Below are 23,791 nucleotides of genomic sequence, written 5' to 3' on the forward strand. Positions count from 1 at the left end.
TGGAAAATTCCACTAAAAGAACTGTCAAGGCGCTCAGGATAGAATTCCAGTACACATGTAAATACGACTCTATCCGTATGTCTTCAAAAATGCTTTTCGTAGGTAGACCAGACCAATTTTATACGTTAGGAACAGAGTTCAAATATTCCTTGATCTGTCCAATGCATAAATATTTTGTTGCCCGTCTCCCTGCTCCCTTCTACCCCACCCCAGGATAGTTTTCAGTGTTTTTAATTCTCCCTCCTGCCTCCCTAGCTGCTAATTTACTTCACTTTATTACTGATTGCATGAATGTGAACTCCCTGACCTGGTCCCAGCAGCCGGATTGCACGCCACGCAACTTTCGCTCCTGGGACCCGGTCGCTACGGACTTGCACCGCGGCGGCACCCGGGCGGAGAGAGGAGTCAGCGAGGTGGTCCGAGTTGGTCGGGAGCCCGGAGACTGGCAGGAGGCGGACGACGCCCCCGTCGCGGTTCGGAGGAGAGATACATTAGCTCCAGGAGCTGCGGCCGGTGTACAGGCAACTCTTCCAGAGAGCACGGCGGCCACTTAGGAGCAGCGCGGGGACCCATGTGTCCGAGGGGAGCTCCAGGGAGCAGGGCTGGAGCTCTGGGGTGGAGCGGGGGCGGCGCTGCGGGGCCGGGATCCCGTGAGACCTGGGGACACCCTGGACGGAGGCGTGGCCCCAAGCCCCCGAGCGGTTTCTGGAAGATCAAGGCGGGAAGCCGCTGCATTTCTCAGCCGCTGCCCCCTCGGCTTAAATTCAGCCTCCAAGTTGCAGGCACTGGAAAGACTACCTCGAGGAGCAGAGCATCTGCCCCTGAGGGTGGTGGGGTTTGCTCAGGGGCTTAGACACACCGGGGACTCACCCAACGTGCCGGGAGAGGACTGGCAAGTGCCTCAGAACGCCCAGTGAGCGGGAAGCCGTCGGGGTTCGGACGCGAGGGCGCTGAGCCAGCCGGTGCTAATCTCACCCGCCGTCTGCTCCTCCGCCAGGTGTCCTACGCGTTACAACCAGCACTCCTTGGGGCGACTTTTGTGCAAACGTCTGAGTCTGTTTTCGCAAGATTTCCTTCTTCCTCCCGGAAAGGTTGGCACGAACTGCAGGTGCTCGCTTGGAGCACCGTAAACCAGCGGTCTCCGCAGGAGGTGCATCTGGACGAGGACGATGGCAGGGCTAGGATCAGTGCTGCCTTCCGGCCTAGTGGCCCCCAAACTCCTGTCCTGGCTAACAGGACTAGGAGCAGGAATGGTCTTCCTGAGCTTAATGCAGAAACTACTTTACCCTTACTTCTGGAATGACCTCTGGTACCTGCTCAAGGTGGTGCGCTGTGGCTTTCAGTTGGAGATGTACAAACTGAAAGGGGAGCTAGTCACTGTCCTGGATAAATTCCTGACCCAGGCCAAGAAGCAGCCCCAGAAACCTTTCATCATCTACGAGGGAGCCATCTACACCTATCAGGATGTGGACAGGAGGAGTAATAGCGTGGCGCATGTCTTCCTCAACCATTCCACGCTGAAGAGGGGAGATACCGTGGCGCTGCTGATGAGCAACGAGCCCGACTTCATTCACACGTGGTTCGGCCTGGCCAAGCTGGGCTGCGTGGTGGCCTTCATCAATTCCAACATCCGCTCCGCTTCCCTCCTGCATTGCATTCGCAGTTGTGAACCCAGGGCCCTCGTGGTGGGTGCAGGTAGAGTATGGGGTGTGGTCTGCTTGTGCAGAATGGCAACTCGGCCGGCTTATCTCCCCCCCCCCCCCCCCGCCGCCTTTTTTTTTTTTTTTTTATTAGAACCAGTTCACACCTAATACCCTGTGTGTGATGACATGTGATTGTCAAGGCTATGAAATAGTTTTACAATTCTATGGCTGGTGGTTTAATAAATACCGCCTGTCCTGATTCAGTCTTTTACTCTGTTGTAGATTATTAATTAACAAGACAAAGTTCTGAAGACTTTTCTGAAATCTCTGTTTCTGTTATTTTAGCCGAAGGGGATGGGGGTGGGGCATTTTACTGCCATTGATACCTTCAGTGAGTATAAGAACACAGAGAGACAGGACTTGGTAAGGTCTAAATCTTGTCATATCTGACACAATCCTTTGATAAGGAAAAGCGTGATCCTGATTTCATCGTGGGACACCTAATGCCTCTAATAGCAGTGATACTGTCAGAGTTGACTGATTTTGCAGAACAAACATGTTTAATCGGAAGTGCATGAATTCCTTTCTTCATGTCTCCTCTTATTTTGCACTGCCTGCAAGCTAGGATTTGCCTGACAAGGTTGGGCTCCCACCTCCAGCCAGTGGCAGGATCTTGGCAGACTCTAGGGCTCTTTTCCTCCCTTCCCCCACCCCCATCTGTGCATCCTCTTCTTGCTTTGGATGATAAGTGCTAGTCTTCTCCCCCCTCTCTTTGGATTTAGGTTTCAGATACATATACTGACAGTGAACTACACAGAATAGTCTTTGGTGGAATGCCTAACTAAGGAGGAACCTAAGAAGATGGTTGTATAACGAAGTGGAATTAAAGTTAAAAAAAAAAGATACTTGATATATAATCTACATGGTTTATGCATATGCTTCTTGCATGGAGGTTGGAAGGTAGAGGATGAGGAGGATCATGGCAAGGACATTTGTGAAATATTTAAGTGATGCTGGTTGCACAACTGTGAATGTAACTGAATAGCTATAAACTACCTTTAAAATGAAAGAGAAATATTTAAGTATTTCAGGTTAATAGATACCTACGGACACCTCATATGGAATTTTTAGATTCACAGAGAAGTATGGGGGAGGAGGAATCTAAATCTATAGACCAGTGATCTCTAAAGTATAGAACTTTCCAGGTAACCTTTATTATGTAATAATTGGACATCACTCAAAAATGAGTTAGGCTGTAGTTAAAGGGTGAGTTATTGAAGGCTTTCATTTTTGCTGGTTCCAGTTGTCCTTCCAGCTCAGTTTGTGACCTGATAAAGTAGCAAAATGTTTAGTTTTAAGCACTGATTTTAAGTTCTGGCAGTGGAGAAACCAAAATGTCTCTCTTACGTATTTTTATATTTTTTTTTATTTTTCAATCCAAAAGTCAAATCCTCCAAGATTGAAATTTAGCTCCTTACCTTGGAAAGGAGTTAACTGTATGATGAACTTTCTCTGAACTGTAGCAGTAAGAACGATAAATGAGTCACAAAGAATTTTGATAACATGGTCAAACAATGTTTACCTCTTGTGCTGGGGCAGTGATAATGTGAATGCAGCAGGGGAAAATATCACAGTTCATCTCTGGATTTATTCTGACATTTTATGTGCTCAATCTAATTTAGATTGCAGTTTCTGGAGCAAGTCTCAACCATAGATTGGGCAAAAAAAATGGTAAAGCCGTAAATTCCCTTTAGAAGAACAAACTCAGAGGGCGACAATACCCCAGAAAAGATTCCTATGGCCATGATGCTGTGGCCATACTGAAAAACATCCCATATCCCATCTTCTGAAGTACTGCAGCTAATGTATATAAGGCTGGTTACTTCTCGAAATGGAGTTTTCAAATTTTACTTTTGACTGAGTTGTTGCTTAATTAGGACCAATTAATTTGACAGTTTTATTTGTGCCAGCTTTTGCTTGGCTTGCCCATAACTAATTGCATTTTTTTTTTTAATATAAAAGCTGCTTTAGGATGCTGAAATTTTAAGCCAAAAATATTTAATTGGTTTGCTCATTAAATAGGCTCCTGGAGAAATCGACCATAAATCCTGCGTTTTGGCATGCCTCCAAAATATATAAATTACATATGTTTTTCAAAGATGGGTCAGTTCTATTTCTATTAATTACTAGATTTTTTTTTTTTTTTTGTAAGACATTGCTTGGATCATAGTCAGTTTTCGGTATTTCAAGTTCTTACTGTGAAAACTGTATTCCTGGTATCTTGAGTCTAATCCATGAACAATATATACGTATAGTTTTTAGAACTTTACATTTCAGAGAACTTTAATTCTCATTGGGTGTTTTTTTCTCTTTTTTTGTCTTTTTAGGGTGTACCGCGGCATATGGAGGTTCCCAGGCTAGGGGTTGAATCTGAGCTGTAGTCGCTGGCATAAGCCACAGCCACAGCAATTCTATATCCAAGCCTCGTTTGTGACCTATTCCACATTTCATGGCAACGCTGGATCCTTAACTCACTGAGCGAGGCCAGGGATCGAACCTGCATCCTCATGGATGATAGTCATAGCCGTTTCCACTCCGCCACGATGGGAAATCCTCATTGGGTGTTTCTAATGGAGATATACTATTAAATCTTTATATCCCCAGGGAGAGTGTTTTGAGGTGGTAAGGCCAGTCAAGTGTTTTGGTCAAGATAAGCCAGACCATCTCGTTTCATTTATGACTTGCTGCTTCTAAGCTGTGTGATGCAAGATAAGGTCATCAGCTGCTCTGAGTCTTAACTTTACTTAGTTGTAAAAATAGTGATAATACCATCTCCCTCACAGTGTAATTCTGAGTTGTAAATGACATGGCCGGTGTAAAGTGACTAGCTGAGGGCCTGATATGCACAGAGTAAATCTCTGGTGAGTTGAAACAATTGCTCTTATCATTATAGGGTTATCCCAGGCTTTTAATAAGGGTCTTATTTGAATTTTGCTGCTACAACCTAATTTGGTGTTAGCTATAAGAAAAAGTAGTAAGCAGTTGTTTTGATATAGGATCTTGAACATTCTGCTTTGCTATGTGTTAGCAAAATTTTATTTTTCATAGGATAATAGAGATACAGTTTCAGACAGGTTTTATAGGCAGGCCAGATACTGGCGATGGTGGTCCAAGGTGATAGGTGGTGGTTTAATCATGGCGGGTATCTGATACGTCTGTCTCTATCAACTAAGCCACCAGGAAAATATTACTCTTGTCCTAATTGTCATTAACAAAACTATATGAAAGCTACATATGACAAACTATATGAACGCTGCTTCCAGAGATTCTGAGAGTCAGGTACATAGCTATGTTTTTGGAAACTGAGAGGGAAAGACATTCACATAGGATGTTTAGGGTGACAGGGTTTAGTAGATACAGAGCAAACTGGAAATCTGGCCTCTGACATAAGACCCTGTTCTACTTTACTGCATAGCCCTGTCGTTTTTGGAGCTGTTAATCCTCTTTGGACAGAACCATGAAAAAATTTGCATTCTAGTTATATAAGAATAGTTAAAAAAAAAAAAATGCCCACATTAAGATATCAGATTTTCATACACAGATAACTAGAAAGCATTTAAATGTTCATCAGACTCTTATTCCTTTCAGTCTGAAGATTCAAAAATTGTGGCAAAAAAGTTTTATATCTAGTGCAGTTGAGTTTAGACGATGTGTCAAGAGGCGTCTCAAATTTCCCTGAAAACTGTCAGCATTTATTGAAAATGAAATAGTCTTAGATTAAACCTAGTCCTTTCCCCCCAGTGTCTCAACTCTGATATTGCTGCCAAGGTTGTCGTCTCCCTACATGCACTTTTCTCTTGGAACATCTAGAGAAATGCTGAGATGTTTGTATATGGTTTTTGAAAGTGTATATGGTTATGTCCTTTGATGTATTTAGCAATTATAATAATGTTGATAATAGATGATCAACTCTTCCATTTTTAAAGTACTCTGTACATTGCAAAGTGTTTTTATACACACTGTCTTATGTGATCCTCATTAGAGCTGCGACCTGGTTTTATTTTATTTTAACTTTTTGCTTTTTAGGGCTGTACCTGCACCATATAGAGGTTCCCAGGCTAGGGGCTGAATTGGAGCTACAGCTGCTGGCCTATGCCACAACCGCAGCAATGTAGGATCCAAGCCATGTCTGTATCCTACACCACAGCTCATGGCAGTGCTGGATCCCTGAACCCACTGTTCGAGGCCAGGGATTGAACCCACAACCTCATGGTCACTAGTTGGATTCGTTTCCACTGCATCACAATGGGAACTTCATAACCTGGTTTTCAAGAAGAGGGAAGCCTAGTTGGGAGTAGGCAAGGAATTTTTTCAGGCTGATACATCTAAGAGGGCACTGTGGGAACTGGGGTTTGGATTTTCTGCTGTGAGATCAGAAAAGCCTACTGGGTATACCTTTGTCCTCATTGCTGCTCCTGCCCATTCCCTCATCTCCATCTTTTTCCTTCCTCTCCCCTTGCCTTTGCACCCCTTCCTCTGCCCTGCTCCTTTTCCAGCTCTTTCCATCATCTTCCATCTATTTATCTACTTTCTTTTAGTGCTTCGTCCACCAAATCCTCTTGCCTCGAGTGAGCTATGGATTCACAGTGACCCAGTGGAATGGGAAATTTCTGTTTGCCAATTCACATATAGATATTTGTGTGGCCCTGAGGAGTAAGCCAAGAACTCAGATGTAAGATCTTTGGGGAAGTTTGTTTTGTTTGCTGCTAAATTCTCAGAACTTAGCATAAAGGAGATGCTCAATACATATTTATTGCCTAGATAAATGAATAAATGACTTAATGACCTAATGAACAACTATGAGGTACATATGGGCATATTTACTTGCCAGTTTTTGCCAATGAATTGTCCTTCTGCCATCCCTTTGGTAACTTACTTTGGCAGCAGATATATCAGTGGAATTTCCTGTTGTGTTATTTTATATCAGTGTTGCTAAATGTTACAATCATGACTCCCCAAAAGTTCAAAGTGTTTGACTTTGTAGTGTTTAGTATCTAGACTAAACATGCGCAAAACTTCAGATTTACTCACATATACGTATATTTTGCACTCTCTCCTTTCTCGATATATCACATATTAAATCATTTTAAGTGTAGAGCTAAAAATATGTACATGTTAGTATTACCTTGAACCTTTTTACTTTAGATTCATTGGTATTTTGTGTCTCACCATGTTTGGAAGGGTTTTGTGTTTCTGTTCACAAAATGTACAGTCCTATGTCAGCTCTGTAAACTTACAATACTGCATACAGCATTGCCCTGTTCGTTTTCATAATCTCTTGAATTCAGATTGTCCAGGACAAATGTTCCAGTTAACAATCAAGCCATTGTAATTCTCCAAATGACTTTCAATCGTAAAGGCATCTGTCTGCTTTTTAAAGACCCACTAAGCAAGTTAGAGGAAAAAAAATAAAGAACCCTTTAAATTCAACAGAAAGTAATACATATTCCAACAGATAAGACATGACTTCAATGAGCTTGTATTATTTTCGCTGTGTACTATGAGGTACTCATATATCAATTTTAATTTTCAGGGCTTTTCTTTTTTTTTTTTTTTTAAATGGTTGCACACACACAGCATATGGAAGTTCACAGGCTAAGGATGGAATCCAAGCCACAGCTGCGGGAGCTTTTAACCCACTGCTCCTGGGCTGGGGTTTGAACCTGGGCCTCTGCAGTGACTCAAGCTGCTAGAATCAGATTCCTTTTTCTTTTTTTTCCTCAATCATGAATATCTTTCTCTATGGCTTTATTTATTTATTTATTTATTTATTGCTTTTTAGGGCCACATCCATGGCATATAAGTTCCCAGACTAGGAGTCAAATCAGAGCTGCACCTGCCAGCCTATGTATGCTGTAGACACAGGCCCAGCAATGTGGAATCCGAGCTGCATACGTGACCTACGCCACAGCTCACAGCAACTCCAGATCCCCGACCGACTGAGTGAGGGCAGAGATTGAGCCCACATCCTCATGGATACTAGTTAGATTGGTTACCACAGCACCACAACGGGAACTCCAGGAGTTGGGTTCTTAACCCACTGTGCCACATCGGGAACTCCAGGGCACTTTTCTGGTATGTGTGTGTGTGTGTGTGTGTAGTTCATAGAAAGGATGGCTATTTTGCTTTTTGTTTTTCCATTTTAGACTCAGGTAGGTCAAGGATTACCTCCATTCCAAAAAACAAACAAATAAAAACTGATTTCGATAGGAATTTAAGTGACTTCATGGTTCACTAGTTGGAAAAGGTAGCATTCTTAGCGTGGTTATTTTCTTCATTGATCATAAGGATACTGATCCTGGGCTTCTCATATGCAGTATCTGCTGAACATCTGTAGGGAAATGATGTTTGAATACTGATTTGTAGGAGCAAAAACAACTTAAAGAGGAATTGTGCCTCCTCCAAGAAGTGGCAAGGCTGAAAGGGAGAAACACACATCTGAGTAATAATTATTTATGGCAATAGGAGATGTGTTGAAAATAACATCAAATGATGTATTCTTTTTCTTTTCTTTCTTTCTTTTTTTGTCTTTTGTCTTTTTAGGGCTGTACCTGCGGCATATGGAGGTTCCCAGGCTAGGGGTCAAATTGGAGCTGCACCTGCCAGCCTACATCACAGCCACAGCAACACTGGATCCAAGCCGCATCTGTGATCTACACCACAGCTCATGGCAACGCTGGATCCTTAACCCACTGAGCGAGGCCAGGGACTGAACCCACGTCCTCATGGGTACTAGTCAGGTTCATTACTTGCTGAGTGATGCTTTTTATTTTCTTGCACAGTCTGGCCTATAACAAATGATGCACTGTCTGTTCTCCCAAAAGAGGTGGGAACAGCTGAAAGTGGAAGCTAAATAAATCCATGACATATTCAGAACAGTTAATAAAATTGCCTCAGGAAAGAATATGTTGTCATGTTGAAAGACTTAAGCTCCTGTGCACTTTTTAGGGTTATTATGAAATAAACTAATATTGGTAAAAATAGCTGGCACATTATTCATGATGAAATGATTTCTGGCCTCATAAGAATATTAATAAGAAGTATTATTATCTACATCATGATGTAGATTCTTTAGGACATTGCTTACTTAAGCATCACTCTTCTTAGACTCCATTATCTGCCCACGTGTTTTATGAGAAACCTGTTGGGCTGCTTTTATATAGTAGTTATATGGCTCTGGTGAGATCTGCATTTTCACTTTGGTTTCTGCGTGAATATTGCTTCGCAGTGTGGAATGCTCAACCCTGTGCAGATGAATTTCATGTTAGTTTTTTTTAATGCATAAAAGTTTAAAGTTTAAATGTTAGCTACTGTTTTAAGAGCTACAAGCAGTACCTTTGAAAATAGTAGCTTGTTTATGTAGAATAAGATAATTTCAAGAGTTTGTAATGCAGTGTGAAGAACATAATTCACACTAAAGGCACATGAGAGGGATATTTTATGGTTTTTACTCATTGATTTTATAGTCTCAGAAGTACAAATAAGAGATATAGTAATGATGTAGAAGCAAGAAATTCATTTGTATAAACAGTGCTAAAGGATTATGGCAGAGATCGTAATTGATCTGGTTTTATGTTTGCAACCCCAGCTAGCACAATGCCTTGCGCATGTGAGAAACAGTTTGTATTTCTTGGAAGACCCTATTGCTTTGCAAAGAAATTTTCCATCTTCTCCTGTCATGGAGACTGTTAAAGCTCCCAGCATATTCCTATGTCTCATTTTCTTATAGTCATTTACTGTTCAGACCTGCATCCACAGCATCCTGTGGGGGCAAAGCTCCATTCTGCCTCCAGCACCTGTGCAGTGTGTGCTGGGCAATCAGCCAAAGGATGGAGCAGGACAGACATCATTGTTCTGAGGTGCTTATGGTTCATTGGGTTTCAATGGTCGGACGCTTCACCAAAGAGCAAATGTTTATGAAACACAGCCAAGTTTCCTTGAAGTATTTAAACAGATGCTATGTTTTTTTGGGGACAGGACTTAATATTTAGAATTTACTCAAAACTTTCCATGTTATTAAGAAAGAGTGACAATGATAAGTAAATGATGATTTGGGCTTTTGTAATTTTTATTTAAATTTTCACCCTCCTCACCCCATATTTTTTACTACTATTGAAGGAATAAATTGGTCGAATCAAATTCTCTTAGATTGTTCTCAGTGTTTCCTCTAAGTCAATTGCAACCCCAGCTAGCACAATGCATGAGGATCATTAAGTTGTATCTCCTCTGAGTCCTAGGAATCTCCTCATTTCCTTTTTCTTGTAAGAGTCATCACCCTTCATAAATAGTCTTTCTGTAGACTCTACAATTCCAGCAAAGATTTGGGGCCACAGTTACTCATACTGTAATTTTCTTTGCACCTGCTGTGCCAATGTAGACACATATATAATAAGAACATGTAAAGTTTGTGCAGTTAATTTACAGTGCCCAAGGAGAGATTTTAAATTAAGGTAATGAAATGGGTCAATTCAGAGACTTGTATATATACATTCAAAATACCAGAGAGAATCATTTAAACAAAATATAGAACTAAAAAGTAACATACAAAGTCTAGATCATTTTCTTGTCCTGTCGTTTCCCCAGCATTCCGTACAATTTTCACTTCTTACCAGAGCAGTCTCTACACAGCCGAATGCTGTGTATGCTCAGTAGAACTAAATTTTTCTCTGGAATCTTACAAATTATTTTATTTGGATTTATTAAATAAAAATTAACTCAAAAAAAACCTTCAAGTTTCAATTTGCCTCCCCACCCCTGACATATTAACTCCTTATCATTTTCTGTGTCTTCTTAGTTTTCTTGTGGGTTTTGTGTATGTGTGTTTGAATTTCCTGGTCTCATTTGATATATTTCTCTTGCTGTTTCTTTGTGATCAGTCTGGATTGCAGACTTTGAGGAAGTAAATCATGAGTTTTTCTTGACTGTTCTGTATTATAGTAGAACTAAGTCAGGGTTGACAAATGGCTTTGTGAAATAACCTGACACTGGTTTCCATTTCTGGGAGAATGTTTAATGCAGCACCCTGAATTTAGCTTCAGAGTAAAAGGTATCTGGTGATTATTTTTAAATCTTTGTTTAAAAATTACTTTAAAAATGTATGTTTGGATGGAAAGGTCCGTATTTACATGTACTTTACCATGCTGACCAGGGTATATGTTACATTTAATACTAATTTTTATCATTGATTTATGAGGGAATGCATGGATTTTAGAGTTAATTACACTTAGGTTGGTCTACCAGTTCTCCTGTCCACCAGATTGTGACCTTGGTTGAATTGGTTTCCTAGAGATACTGTAGTAAAGTAACACTGCCCAGGTAGCTTAAAACGACAGAAGGTGATCCCCTCACAGATGTGGGGGCTCAAAGTACAAAATAAAGGTGTCAGGAGGGCCATGCTCCTGCTGCAGGGTCTTTTTGTTAAAGAATTGTTCCTTGACTCTTCTTAGCTTCTGGTGGTTGCAGGTAACCGGTGACATTCCCTACATTAACTTCAAAAGGCCATCACTTAATATTCCTGTGGACGTTAATGCAGATTTTGAGATAAATAATATGGCACTCAGAAATCACTTTTATTTTAGAAAAGTATGATGTATTATAGAAGACAAAAATAAAATTGGAGCACCCGTATAGAACATGAAAATGGAACATTGCTTTTAAAGACCTATCTTAAAGGAAGAGGGTGTTACATTTGAAAATAATTTAAAGCGTAGAAAGAACTATTTGTCTCTCTACTCTGGGGAAAAAAAAAATGGTGCCGCACTCACAAAAGACTTGCAGGACTGGTGAGGCTGTTATCTGCTTTGACCCACTCTTAACCTGCCATTGTCACACCCTGCTGTGTACTGTGGATTGTCCTACCTTTTCTAGAGGGCATTCTTTTTCTCCTTTTGCTTTCAGAGAACTTTTAGCTTTAATTACTCTAGAGCAAAGGGCATCTCTAAATCTCTTCATTTAACTTTTGACTCCGAAATGGTCTCTAAGCCATAATGATCTTGTGATTCCAGAACCGAATCTGGAAACAAACAGTGACAGACAGATGGCTTTTTGGAATAACGCACTACTGACTTGTATTGCAAGGAAGACATTTAGTGTAGTGTCCTGAATCTGGATTTAAAACAAAGTATAAAAGTAGAGTTTTATTTTTAAATTGGATAAGTCATATCATCTGCGTAATGAAGTCTCCACATTTTTCTTTTGAATTGGGACTACATGCATTGATCGAATCAGGTCATAACTAGATTTCCCGTTCAGTCAGTCATGTTGAAACAGAATCATAAAATGCTGTGAAGTTACTTATCCCACATGAAAAGGAAATCCGCATTGTATTTACATTTTATCCCTGTTCCAACATGCAAAAGAACACACAAGGTGAATGGTTGGAGATGTATGTCTTATTTACTTTTTCCTAATCCTTTGGTTTTTAGATTTGCTTGGAATTATACAAGAAATCCTCCCAAGCCTCCCAGAAGATCTCAGCATTTGGGGAATGAATGATTCTGTCCCACAAGGCATCATCTCACTGAAACAAAAGCTAAGCACAGTATCTGACAGCCAGGTGCCACGCGGCTACCATGTTACCTCAAACCTCCAGGCTCCTTATCTTTATATTTTCACTTCTGGAACAACAGGTATGATACGTTCATTTTTCAGACTTAATGCAGTATTTGCAAAGCAGCAGTTGGGGGCAGATTTCTGCCACGTCTAGTTGTAAATGAGCAAAGTGCTCACGTGGCCGCCACGCAGAAAGCCCAACTCTGATGGCAAGAGTTTGCAGCAGAGTAAAAATGTATTGCAGGGCTCCAAGCTTCACTTCCACTGAAGCTTGGTCTCTGAGTTAAGGGTTTCTTAAAGGGAAGAGCAAAGAACCTGGGGTTAATCACTGTCTCGTGACATTTCTGTGATAGTTTCGGGAGTCAGGAAGTCTCTGGTTTACTAGTGTTTGGCCAGATGGCCCATGGCTCGGAGGTCTGTGAGCTCATCTTGCCCTGGAGAAACGACTGGAATTCACACCTTAAAAATGATATCTGTAATAGCAATTTTGGCACATTAATGCTGTTATCAGCAAAAAACAATTTTAGTCATCTGACTCTGGTTGATTAGTGTCCAATTAGCCTAGAATTGAGGTCGGAGGGGGACAAGAAAGGGAGTAAACTTTGGGATAGAGAGATTAATCATAAACTCATTGAGAGAACTTGGTTTTAGGGGGACGGTTTCATGGTCAGCCCACTTCTGAGAAATCATGCTTCCATGAAGACCTGGGGCTCTTAGATCTTTGAAGTCTCAAACTAATCACTTTAACTTGGCAAGTCACCCTGGCCAGTGTCTCTTTTGGAAAGATTTTCTTCAAGTTTGGTAATACAAATGGCACTGGAATGTCTAAGACTTGACCCAGCCCAGGTGCTCAGGGTGTAAAATTTGGCCAGCTTCTCTGGCAAGATCTTTGCTAGCTTCCCTTAAATGCCTGATCTATAAAATGAAAAGATTAGTTTAAATAGTTTCTAATTATCTGGCTGGATTAAAAAATCCATGAGTCTACTTTAAAACAGTTTGATGTATTCCGTATAAAATATTAAAACCCAAGCATAATTCAAGTACGGCTGCAATTTAAGCACCTGTAGTTGGCTCTCCTGAATTTCCCTGGGTTGACAGGAACATGTAAGAAACAGGAAATCATGAAGGCATTGCAGGTTTGGAGGAGAATACAAAATAGAATCAAGTAACTAAACTTTCCTTTTTCTAGGTAAAAACAACAACACACACACACAAAGAATAATGAAACTCCCTGAGAATTCAACAGAAATGCTAAACCTAGTTTATGCTTAGGAAAAACTGAATGGTATTTATGGTAGGCTAAATAAGCTTTTGTAATTAATTTGAAGATGACTTGGAGTTGGAATTAGACGTATTAAAATATTGATATGAACTTCTTTTTTGTGTGTGTGCTTTTTTAGGATCACACCTGAGGCAGACAGTGGTTCCCAGGCTAGAGGTCTAATTGGAGCTACAGCTGCTGGCCTATACCACAGCTCACGGCAACACCTGATCCCTAACCACTGAGCAAGGCTAGGGATCGAACCTGCAACCTCATGGTTCCTAGTTGGATTCATTTCTACTGAGCCACGATGGGAACTCCTGCTACTAACTTCTTATGTACAGGTAGTACTGTAAGCAAAACTATGGTTACATAAGTAAAGTTTTCTTACTTTTTCCTTTCTCTCTTTTTTTTTTTTTTTTTTTTTTTTTTTGTCTTTTTGCTATTTCTTGGGCCACTCCCGCGGCATATGGAGTTTCCCAGGCTAGGGGTCCAATCGGAGCTGTAGCTGCCAGCCTATGCCAGAGCCACAGCAACTCGGGATCCGAGCCGCGTCTGCAACCTACACCACAGCTCACTGCAACGCCGGATCCTTAACCCACTGAGCAAGGGCAGGGATCGAACCCGCAACCTCATGGTTCCTAGTCGGATTCGTTAACCACTGCGCCACGACGGGAACTCCTCTTTTTTTCTTTTCTATTTGGAGCATAACCGTGGTCACTTTTAGACTGGAGAGTAGATTATGGGTTTTTTTTTTTACTCTGTTTAGAGCAGCTTTGATAAATGAACTAGAAAATGCTAACACGAATCAAGCGGTCAGCATCAATTCTGTCTGACTTTGGACATTGAAAGAATAACATTTTGGAAATTATGTACTTTGAAAACTTGCAATAGACAGTACTTGACCAATTTGTCTTTTTTTTTTTTTTTTTTTTTTGTCTTTTTGCCTTTTGAGGGCCACACCCATGGCATATGGAAGTTCCCAGGCTAGGGGTCAAAACGGAGCTGTAGCTACCGGTCTACACCACAGCCACAGCAACGCAGGATCCGAGCTGCGTCTGCAACCTACACCACAGCTCATGGCAACGCCAGATCCTTAACTCACTGAGCAAGGCCAGGGATGGAACCTGCAACCTCATGGTTCCTAGTTGGATTCGTTAACCACTGCGCCACGACGGGAACTTCCTTGACCAATTTGTCTTTATGCTCTTGTAAGAATTAGAAAGTGACTCTGGTCCTTAAAACAATCTTCACTACCTCCCCTCCCCCCAATACCCTCGCCACCCCGACGAGAATAGTTCAGAGTAGACTATTAACACCTTGGTTCTTAAAGATTAAAACCATGGTGTTTGGTACATTTTCACAATGGGCTGAAGGCAAAAGCACTATTAATTTTTTGTTTAATATTTATTTGTATTAAAATTATACAGCACAGAGATGAAAAATCCTAATAGTTTTAGAAATTTTAAAGTACCCCTCTATTCCTCCATCCCCAAACCAATTACATTCAGTATTTTTAAATCTTTCTTTTTGTAATCACCCCCTAGAATCAGTATTTTACTGGATACTTAATAGGCACCTACTAAAAAGTATGTGCTGATTTTCCACAATGGAAGATGAAGATTTTCTCTTCTTTCATTACCCCTCTCCCGCCACTCATTTCTTTCTCTCTGGTGCAGATATTTCCCCCCCAGCATCACGCTCATATTTTTTTCATCATAAATTTTGGCTTGATTGGTATCAGCATCATACCCTAGTAAATACTATTTCTAGCTGAACTCAAGTATAAAAAAATTATATGTATTTCCTTTCTTGTAAAACTCTCCCCAATCTGGAGTTAATCATTTGTTGGGTTTTTTATTTCTTTGTTTGTTGACTTGCTTAATTTTCTATTTATCTGTAACTGGTTTGTACCCATCCCTTTATCAGAAAAGCAGCTCAGCTTTAGCTATTGGAACGCTCGCCTGTATTCTCTCAAGCTCATGTTCTGGGCCACCCCCGTCCCAGAGCTTTCCTCCCTATGATCTCAGCCTGAAATATTGCTCTATTACTGTCCTGGCTTCATTCCTTACCATCTTCTGAGAATTCCCTTCAGCTCTTTCCTTTTTTTCTGATCCCTTGGGTCCTAGAGTGTAAATTCATTTCCTTGGATTACTTTTCATTTTTCACTGCACCGCTTTCAGTACTATTTGATAGAGTATTTAGCAGGTAAGTTTTAAGTCTTCAGATGTCTGAAAATATCTACCTTTCCAATTGTGTCTTCAGAATACTAGATTAGAAATGATGTTTATGCAGGGGATGGAAGGCATTGCATCTTTATCTTCTGTCTTCCAGTATACATACTTGAGGCTTCCTTTTCTTTCTGATGTCTTTTCCTTTATATGCAACCTGGTGTTATTTTGCTTTCCTCTTTTTGGGGATTTTTGGCATCTTTTATAAGCCTTCAATATATGATGTCATGGTGACTTGTATTGGAACCAGAATTATCCATTTTGCTGGGAAATTTGTAGTCTTTTTCAGTTTAGAAAGTCATGTCTTAGAATTCTAGGTACTTGAAAGTTTTTTTTTTTTTTTAATGTCTGCATACCCTTCTCTTCCCATCTTTATTTCTCTTCTTTCTGCCCATTCCCCTTTTCTATTATATTTGTCTGTTCTTTTATCTTTGGAACTTGAACTTTTAAAAGATTTGCCCTCTTGAAGTTCCCTGGTAGCCCAGTGGGTTAAAGATCCAGCATTGTCACTGCTCTGATGCAAGTTCGATCTCTGACCCAGGAACTTCCACAAGCTGGAGACATGGCCAAAAAAAAAAAAAAAAAGATTGGTGCTTGTGCGCTGACTTATTAATTTTCTAATTTTTTCTATCTTGTTTTCCTTTCTCTTACCTTTTCATTTACTTTTTGAGAGATTTGGCTTTTAGCCCTTCTGTTCTCTGACTATTCCTCATATTGTAGAATGCTATTTTTGTATTATTAATACTTCATTGTTTCAAATCTCTCAGCATATTTTTTTTTAAATTTCTACTCTCTACCTTGTCTCTATATTCTCTAACATCCTTTTTAAAAAAAATTTTTATTATACTTGATTTACAGTGTTCTGTCAATTTCTGCTGTACAGCAAAGTAACCCAGTTATATATACTTGCTTTTTTTCACATTATCCTCCATCAAGTTCTGTCACAAGTCATCAGATATAGTTCCTGGGGCTATTCAGAAGACTCTCATTGCTTATCCATCCAAATGCAATAGTTCGCTTCTACTAACCCCAAACTCCCAGTACCTCCCCCTCTCTCCCCCTCCCTCTTGGCAGCTACAAGTCTGTTCTCCATGTCCATGAGTTTGTTTCTTTTCTGTAGATGGTTTCATTTGTTCCATATATTAGATTCCAAATATAAGTGACATCATTTGGTATTTGTCTTTCTCCTTCTGACTTAACTAAGTATGAGAATCTCTAGTTGCATCCATGTTGCTGCAAATGGCATTATTTTGTTCTTTTTTATGGCTGAGTGGTATTCCATTGTGCATATATACCACATCTTAATCCATTCATCTGTCATTGGACATTTAGGTTGTTGCCATGTCTTGGCCATTATCTTTTGTTTTATGTTGATCTCTGTTCTTTACCCGCCCCCGCCCCCGAGGATTTCCTCAAATATGTTGTGACCTTTGACTGTTTGTATTTAAAGTGAAAACACTAAAACACACACACACACACACACACACACACACACACACACACACACAACACAAATGAAATCCTAACTAGAAGCTTTGTGTGACTGAGTGGCATTGTGGGCTGGTTGGTTTAATTGTCCAGGACATTTTACTGGGGGATTCATGACTATCAGTGTCTTTCAGTTTTTACTTCTGGGCTCTTTAGTTTCCTCAGACAAGAATCTTAGAGGGAAAGCTAGTCAAGTGTTCAAAGGGAGCTGGAGGAGCATACATTTTCTCCTGTTACCCGCATTTGTTCAACTTTTCTTCCTTCTGGTGTTTCCATAGGTTCCTCTTTTCTGGAAAATATCAGATCTTCTACCAGTGTGAAGGAAGCAGTCAGGGGTTGTAACTTTATTTTTCGCATTTTGAAATATCAAAAGCACTTATTGATATTCTTTCAAATTTGGACCGTGAATGATCTTATACAGGGAAAGTTAGACAAATATCATCTCCTTTTAGCTTAAAGTTCTGAGCAACACGGGGTTTTGTAGAGAGCAGAGCATAACATACAGAATTGGGCATACAGTAGGTGTCATGCTTTATAAATACAAAACTATCAGAGAATGTAACAAAATCACATATGTTAAGACTATATGGACTAGTCTTGGACTCTTTAATCAATAGAAATTAATTTCTAATCATTAGACATTGATTAATTTCTAATCATTAGACATTGATAAGAGGCCAGATGAAGAACTCAGGAAAACCTTTACTGGGACTGGTCGAAGGGAGCGACAGCAAGAAACCAATACCCTTGCTGCTTGTTCGCTGGCTCGAGGGAGGAGGGTGGGCTAGCTCCTTAAATGAGGTGAGCATGAGGATGGATCAGTTGGTGGGGTTGCAGAGGTGGCTTAGGTGGTCTGCCCACTGCCTTGGTGGTGCTGTGTGCAGGGATCATGGCAACACCCTGAGTTTGTTCCCAGTACCTCAGAAATAGCTGCTGGTTTATGGCCTTTTTGCACCTATTGTTCATAATTGCACTGGTAATGCTTGTATGTAGTTATTTTTACTCACTAATAGTTTCTCCATATTCTGTCATTCAAGGAGTCATTTGTTCAAATGCAAACAGTCCTGTAAAGAGTCCCAGGTCCCAGCCTGTCTCACACTGAACCTCATTAAAAGTTTAATTGACATTTTTAATAAAAAGCATTTCTCTGTCTATTATAGGGCAGTGTTTCGCAACTCAAAACCCACAACTAACTTAAGTGATTGTAAGTGTCATGAATGTGATCATTTATATTAGTATGTCACCTATTATCATAAATATCACTTGATCCTCACACACGCACAAATCTCGGAATGTTGAAAATGAAGAAAGTGTTGGTGCAAGTTAGGAAGTGAGCTAAAGAAGTGGGACTTTGAAAAGGTAAATGGTGAAAGTCGTTTACTCATAGCCCCTTTCAGGCAGGTTTTAAAGGAGCTCTTTGGATGATATCAAACCTTTCCTAATCATTTTTACTACTACCAAGTCCTGTTTGCCCAAGGATAACCAAAATATTATATCTCTGGAGCCAGGAACAAACTTAGAGCGTCTCTGAGAAAGAAAAGGATTGAGGTCAGTTTTTGTAGCACTCATAAGTCTTTGACAGGGAAGATTGTATGGTATCTTGATGAAAAACAGGAGAGTTTTATGGCTTCCCTTACTAAGACCCTGATGGTTGTGGTTCTTTTTTTTTTAATTTATTTTTTATTGTCATTTCCCCAACTCACTTTTTTTTCCCACTGTACAGCATGGGGACCCAGTTACGCATACATGTGTGCGTCATTTTTTTTTTTCCCATTGTTGTGCTGCATTGTAAGTATCTAGACATAGTTCTCAGGGCTACACAGCAGGATCTCACTGTAAATATACAGCACAAATGAACCTTTCTGCAGAAAAGAAAATCATGGACTTGGAAATGCTTCTTAAACAGAACTGCCAGGTGGCTCCCTGTTTATATAGCCCCACATTGCTGTTCCACGCGGGGAGGTGCTTGAGCATGGAGTTTCTGGGCATAGCTGGGATTCTGTGGGTGCAAATCAGCTTTCCTGAAGGCTTCACCTACGTTTCCTCTTCTCGGGTCTGTTGTGTCTGTCACCGCAGTCATCCACCTGCCATTCTCCAATTGTGTTGCTGTCATCTCCAGTTCCATTTTGCCTTGAGGGTCTTTGCATGTGTTCAGTCTGCCAAGTTCCAATTCTCTTGTTACACTGAACCTGGTTAGGTCCCTCCAGATCTCTAAGAATTAAGACTGTTTAAGTCTGGACAGAGCAGCCTTGCATTCAACCACGCCCATAAAGGGTGAGAGGAGGGAAAAAAATGTAACTGCCTGCCACACTGTGCCTGGGGCCAGTTGCTATCAGCATCCAAATCTCTCTTTCCTTTTATCTTTCCTTCTCCGTAGTCTTATGGAGTCTCTCCTTTTTCCAAAATTATCCCAAAATTCCCCAGATTTTTTTTTTTTTTGTCCCTGCCCTACATTGGTATTCTCTTGATAGCATCTCTTCCTCCTTCTTCCTACTAATCCCCAATTCACTGGATGTAGCTTCACTCCCTCTGTGCGTGGAGCACATCCCAGTGGTCTCCTCACATCTGCAGACATGTGAAGAGGTTTAATGCCAGGGAGTGACAGAAGGTTAGAAGAGCACAGGACTTCAGAGACCATCTAGGACAGCATTTCTCAAAACCTGTTCCATGGCATTTCTCTTCATGTGTTCAAAGAAAGGAAATAAAAATTGAAAAGGAACTTTATGACCCCTTAAGTCTGAGAAACACCATTAATAGTAACATTTCTGAACTGATGGGTGTCTCAGAGGCTTTAATGTGTTAATGTGCTTTCTAACTCTTCAAAGAAGGGATTCTAAATTGCAGTTTTAACAAGCTTCGTTTGGTCTATGGATTCATCTTTCCATCTTTAAAACTTTAAACTCCATGGACCTTTGATCGCTTTTCACTTGTTAGATAGGCTCCTCTCTGTTGTCTCTTTTATCAGAAAGCCTGAGTATCTTAAATGGCTTATAATAATTAATGAGATCATTATTCACTTAAAGTAACCAAATTAGGAAGGGAAACACAACTAGTTCATTTGCTAAAGTGACAGAAGCACACAGTGGAAAAGAACTAGATAAAGCATCCTTTTTCTGACCCACCTCCAACTGAAAAGTTGTTATTTTTTAAAGCTGGGTTGTCGTGTGATCAGTAACCATATGGAAAGTGGGGAATATGGCGATTGAAGAACAGTAGGTGGGAACGTCTTAGGAGCAAAAAAGTGCATAAATATTTGACTCTCTGGATGAAGAAGAGAAAGGCATTGCATTATCAAGAATCAAGGGTGCTAGTCTCACTCAAAAGCTTTGTACCTGGCTTTGACAAGAAGCTTTGGCAAGGGACTTTATGCATGTGGATGCATGTTGTGAAAGGCCAAGCTATCATGAAGAGCCACAGAGACTTCTTTAGAAAAGATATAATAACTTTTGGTTAGGTTGATAAGCAAGATCAGGCACATGAGATCACGTCTCTTCCAGTTAATGGAAATGGAGCATAAAGTCTGACAGAAAACATCAAGGCAGATGGACCAATAAAGTAGACTTGAGCTTCACCCTGGTAAGAGTGTCTAGAAGTCACCGAGAGTGGGGCTCCTAGCTCCCTGTGCTGCCATCACCATAGCTTTGGCTTTATTTAGTAAATACGGTGAACCAGAGAAAGAACAGTATATTTTTGGCGTTCCTCTAGCAGATATGGCTCTTTGAAGCTTCCAGCGTCTCAAACTCTATGTGATTTTGTAGTTTTGATCCTTGTGGGTAGATCTAAATTTCTAGAAATGTATTACAGTTATAACTAACATTTGTATGGCTTCTTTTACTAAGCATATAGACTATTCTGATGTATTTTTGTTTCCACTGCTGTTGTACTTGATACTAGCATTGACTTGCTTTCTGTTACACTTTTTTCTTTTCTTTTCTCCAGGTCTCCCCAAACCAGCTGTGATTACTCAGCTGCAGGCCCTGAAGAGTTCTGCTGGACTGTGGGCTTTTGGTTGTACGTCCAATGACGTCATTTATATAACCCTTCCTCTGTATCACAGTGCAGGATCTCTGCTGGGTATTGGTGGATGTGTTGAGTTAGGTAAGCTTTTATTCTCTGCTTGCTAAGTTTTCAAAATGCCTAATAATTTGAACTTGTGTTCATAAAGTTCAAAACTCAGTAAGATTCAGAGTGATTTTGTGCATGGTACACAGTTATAAAATAGTCTTTATTAAAAGGGTACAATTTCATGACATACTTCAATGTACTCCTGAAGTGGAAAGAGCAGTGCCCTAGGAATTTGCCCCTGTGGTTGGAGCTGGGTGTTGACAGAGCTTCCCTCTCCAGGTGGTTGCTCACCCTTTTGTGGTCAACCCCACCTCCTTAAATGGTAGCAGGAAGCCTTCTGAGAGGGTGAATGTGGAAGCTGCATAGCTCTTAAGTCTTAGACTCAGAGGTCACATAGATCATTTCACTTGTATTTTGTTGATCAATCCAAGTCACAAACCAGTGCAGTTTTAAGATTTGAGGGGTGGGGAGGTAGACCCCACTCTCTGAAGGAAGGATTGGCAAAAATCCATAGGAAGAATTGCTGAGGCTCTCTTTGCAAACAGTGTACCCCCAAATACCCACCATGTCAGCTGGTAGAGCTGGTGACCGAGCAGAATCCATTTATAACCATGTTGAGATTACATGTACATTACTGGCTAGCCCAGAAATAATATATAGTTATCACTGACCATTATTTATGCGTGTCTGAAACACTCTAAAGTAATCTTTTAGACTACTATATTTAGGATATGATCAATACCCACAATAATTAAAGATGAGTTTTAAGATCATAGTGCTTTCCTTGGAACATATTCAAATGACTGACATTGTTGTTAAAATTAGATTGTTGGAGTTCCCGTCGTGGCGCAGTGGTTAACGGATCCGACTAGGAACCAAGAAGGTTGCGGGTTCGATCCCTGCCCTTGCTCAGTGGGTTACCGATCCGGCGTTGCCCTGAGCTGTGGTGTAGGTTGCAGACGTGGCTCGGATCCCGCGTTGCTGTGGCTGTTGCGTAGGCCGGTGGCTACAGCTCCGATTCGACCCCTAGCCTGGGAACCTCCATATGCCCCGGGAGCGGCCAAGAAATAGCAAAAAGACAAAAAAAAAAAAAAAAAATTAGATTGTTAACATTAGGTTCTGCAGTCATATAATGAATCTTTTTGTTGGTGCTTTCTTACTAACTCTACCTTACTAACTTTCAACCTCAAAATATATTGAGGCTACTTTAAGATTTTTAAAAATAAATGTAATGTACATATTCAAGGTCCAAAGAATATTCATGATCTCTGTGAAGAAGGATGACCCTTAGCTATATTCATGCTCTAATACTTGAAACTCTTCTACTTATTTTGACTGCTTATTTTATCCCACATATTGCAAAAAAAAGTATATCTGTAGTCAAAATTGCATCATGAATATTTTTTAGATTTATTGCACTGTAAGATGAATGTTTGCAAGTGGGCTTGATTTTTGTGGCTATTGATGGATAATCAAAGCCTTGAAAGTGAGCATCAGTGTTCTAGACAGAGAAATATCATTTGTGTTTGATGTTAATTCTTTCCTTGAATGTTTTTCCCTCGTGCCTTTGTATGCTTCTTCTCCAAGGCGCTACCTGTGTGCTAAAGAAGAAATTCTCAGCAAGCCAATTTTGGAATGACTGCAAAAAGTATAATGTGACTGTGTTTCAATACATTGGAGAACTTTGTCGCTACCTTTGCAAACAACCTAAGGTAAGAGCAATTTTTATTAGGGAAAAGAAGGAATTTCAGAGAGAAAAGATATTGAAAGAAAATCGTTTTTGTTTGCTCATGCTCAGTTCTCTTCCAGAACAGAGCTTAGCTGACTTATAAAGATATATGCAAAGCCCCAAGATAAAATGAGTAAGAAACAAGTCAGAGAAAAGAAAAGGAGAGCTATTCAGGAATGTGCTAATGTACAAGCCATAATCCAGTCCACTTTATATTCTGACGGATTAAAATTTCTGTAACTGTAATAGCCATCCGATTATGAAATTACTTTCTGTTTACAAAAATCAGTTCTTCCAAGGTTGAATTAGATCACCTTTTAAAAATGCTGGTCTTCTGAAAAAGCACAAAAATGAATGCCACTGATTATACCTGTTTTTATTTTTTTCTTTTGAATCAGTGATTACGTGAGAATATCTTTTTTGTTTGACTTTGCTGTAGACTTAAAAAGAACTTTTCCTTTGATGGGCACTTGTCTCCCTCCCCTGAAGCAATCAGGTCCACGAACTTTTGATTCCTCGTCCCCTTCTGAGGACAGACAGGCAGAGACTAAGGCATCAACCTGAAGTTTGTCTTTATTAGTTCATTTGCTTTCTTCACCCTCAGGGATTCTTTTCCTTTTTCTGGTCTCATTCATATTTCAAGATGCTTATCGTTTCACTGTCTGATTTTCTAAACATTTCTGGAGGCTACAGGGAAGGGACTCTTTCTGTATCAAATCAACACCAGCCCCTTGAAGGATGATGGTAGAGAATACCTCCCCAC

At 40.4% G+C, this 23,791-nt stretch overlaps 1 protein-coding gene and 1 long non-coding RNA gene across 16 annotated transcripts in view; one reads left to right on the forward strand and one right to left on the reverse strand.

The window, feature by feature from the left end:
* The window catches only part of LOC110259470, a 27,674-nt gene extending 27,204 nt beyond the window's left edge, over positions 1 to 470 (reverse strand). The window contains exon 1 of one of the 2 annotated variants that reach the window (XR_002341892.1): positions 308 to 441. This is a non-coding gene — a long non-coding RNA (uncharacterized LOC110259470). Of the gene's footprint in view, positions 1 to 307 lie in introns of both variants that reach the window. The other variant, XR_002341891.1, reaches the window with a different exon arrangement.
* Positions 279 to 23,791, forward strand: part of SLC27A6 (solute carrier family 27 member 6) — a 98,520-nt gene continuing 75,007 nt past the window's right edge. For all 14 annotated transcript variants that reach the window (XM_021084735.1, XM_021084722.1, XM_021084725.1 and 11 more), the window contains exons 1-4: positions 279 to 1,695; positions 12,128 to 12,331; positions 21,174 to 21,332; positions 22,887 to 23,011. In XM_021084735.1, the coding sequence (XP_020940394.1) occupies positions 1,170 to 1,695; positions 12,128 to 12,331; positions 21,174 to 21,332; positions 22,887 to 23,011 (1,014 nt within the window). In that variant the 5' untranslated portion in view covers positions 279 to 1,169. The remainder of the gene's footprint in view (positions 1,696 to 12,127; positions 12,332 to 21,173; positions 21,333 to 22,886; positions 23,012 to 23,791) is intronic.

Source organism: Sus scrofa, chromosome 2 (assembly GCF_000003025.6).
Source record: "Sus scrofa isolate TJ Tabasco breed Duroc chromosome 2, Sscrofa11.1, whole genome shotgun sequence".
In the NCBI taxonomy this organism is placed as follows: domain Eukaryota; kingdom Metazoa; phylum Chordata; class Mammalia; order Artiodactyla; family Suidae; genus Sus; species Sus scrofa.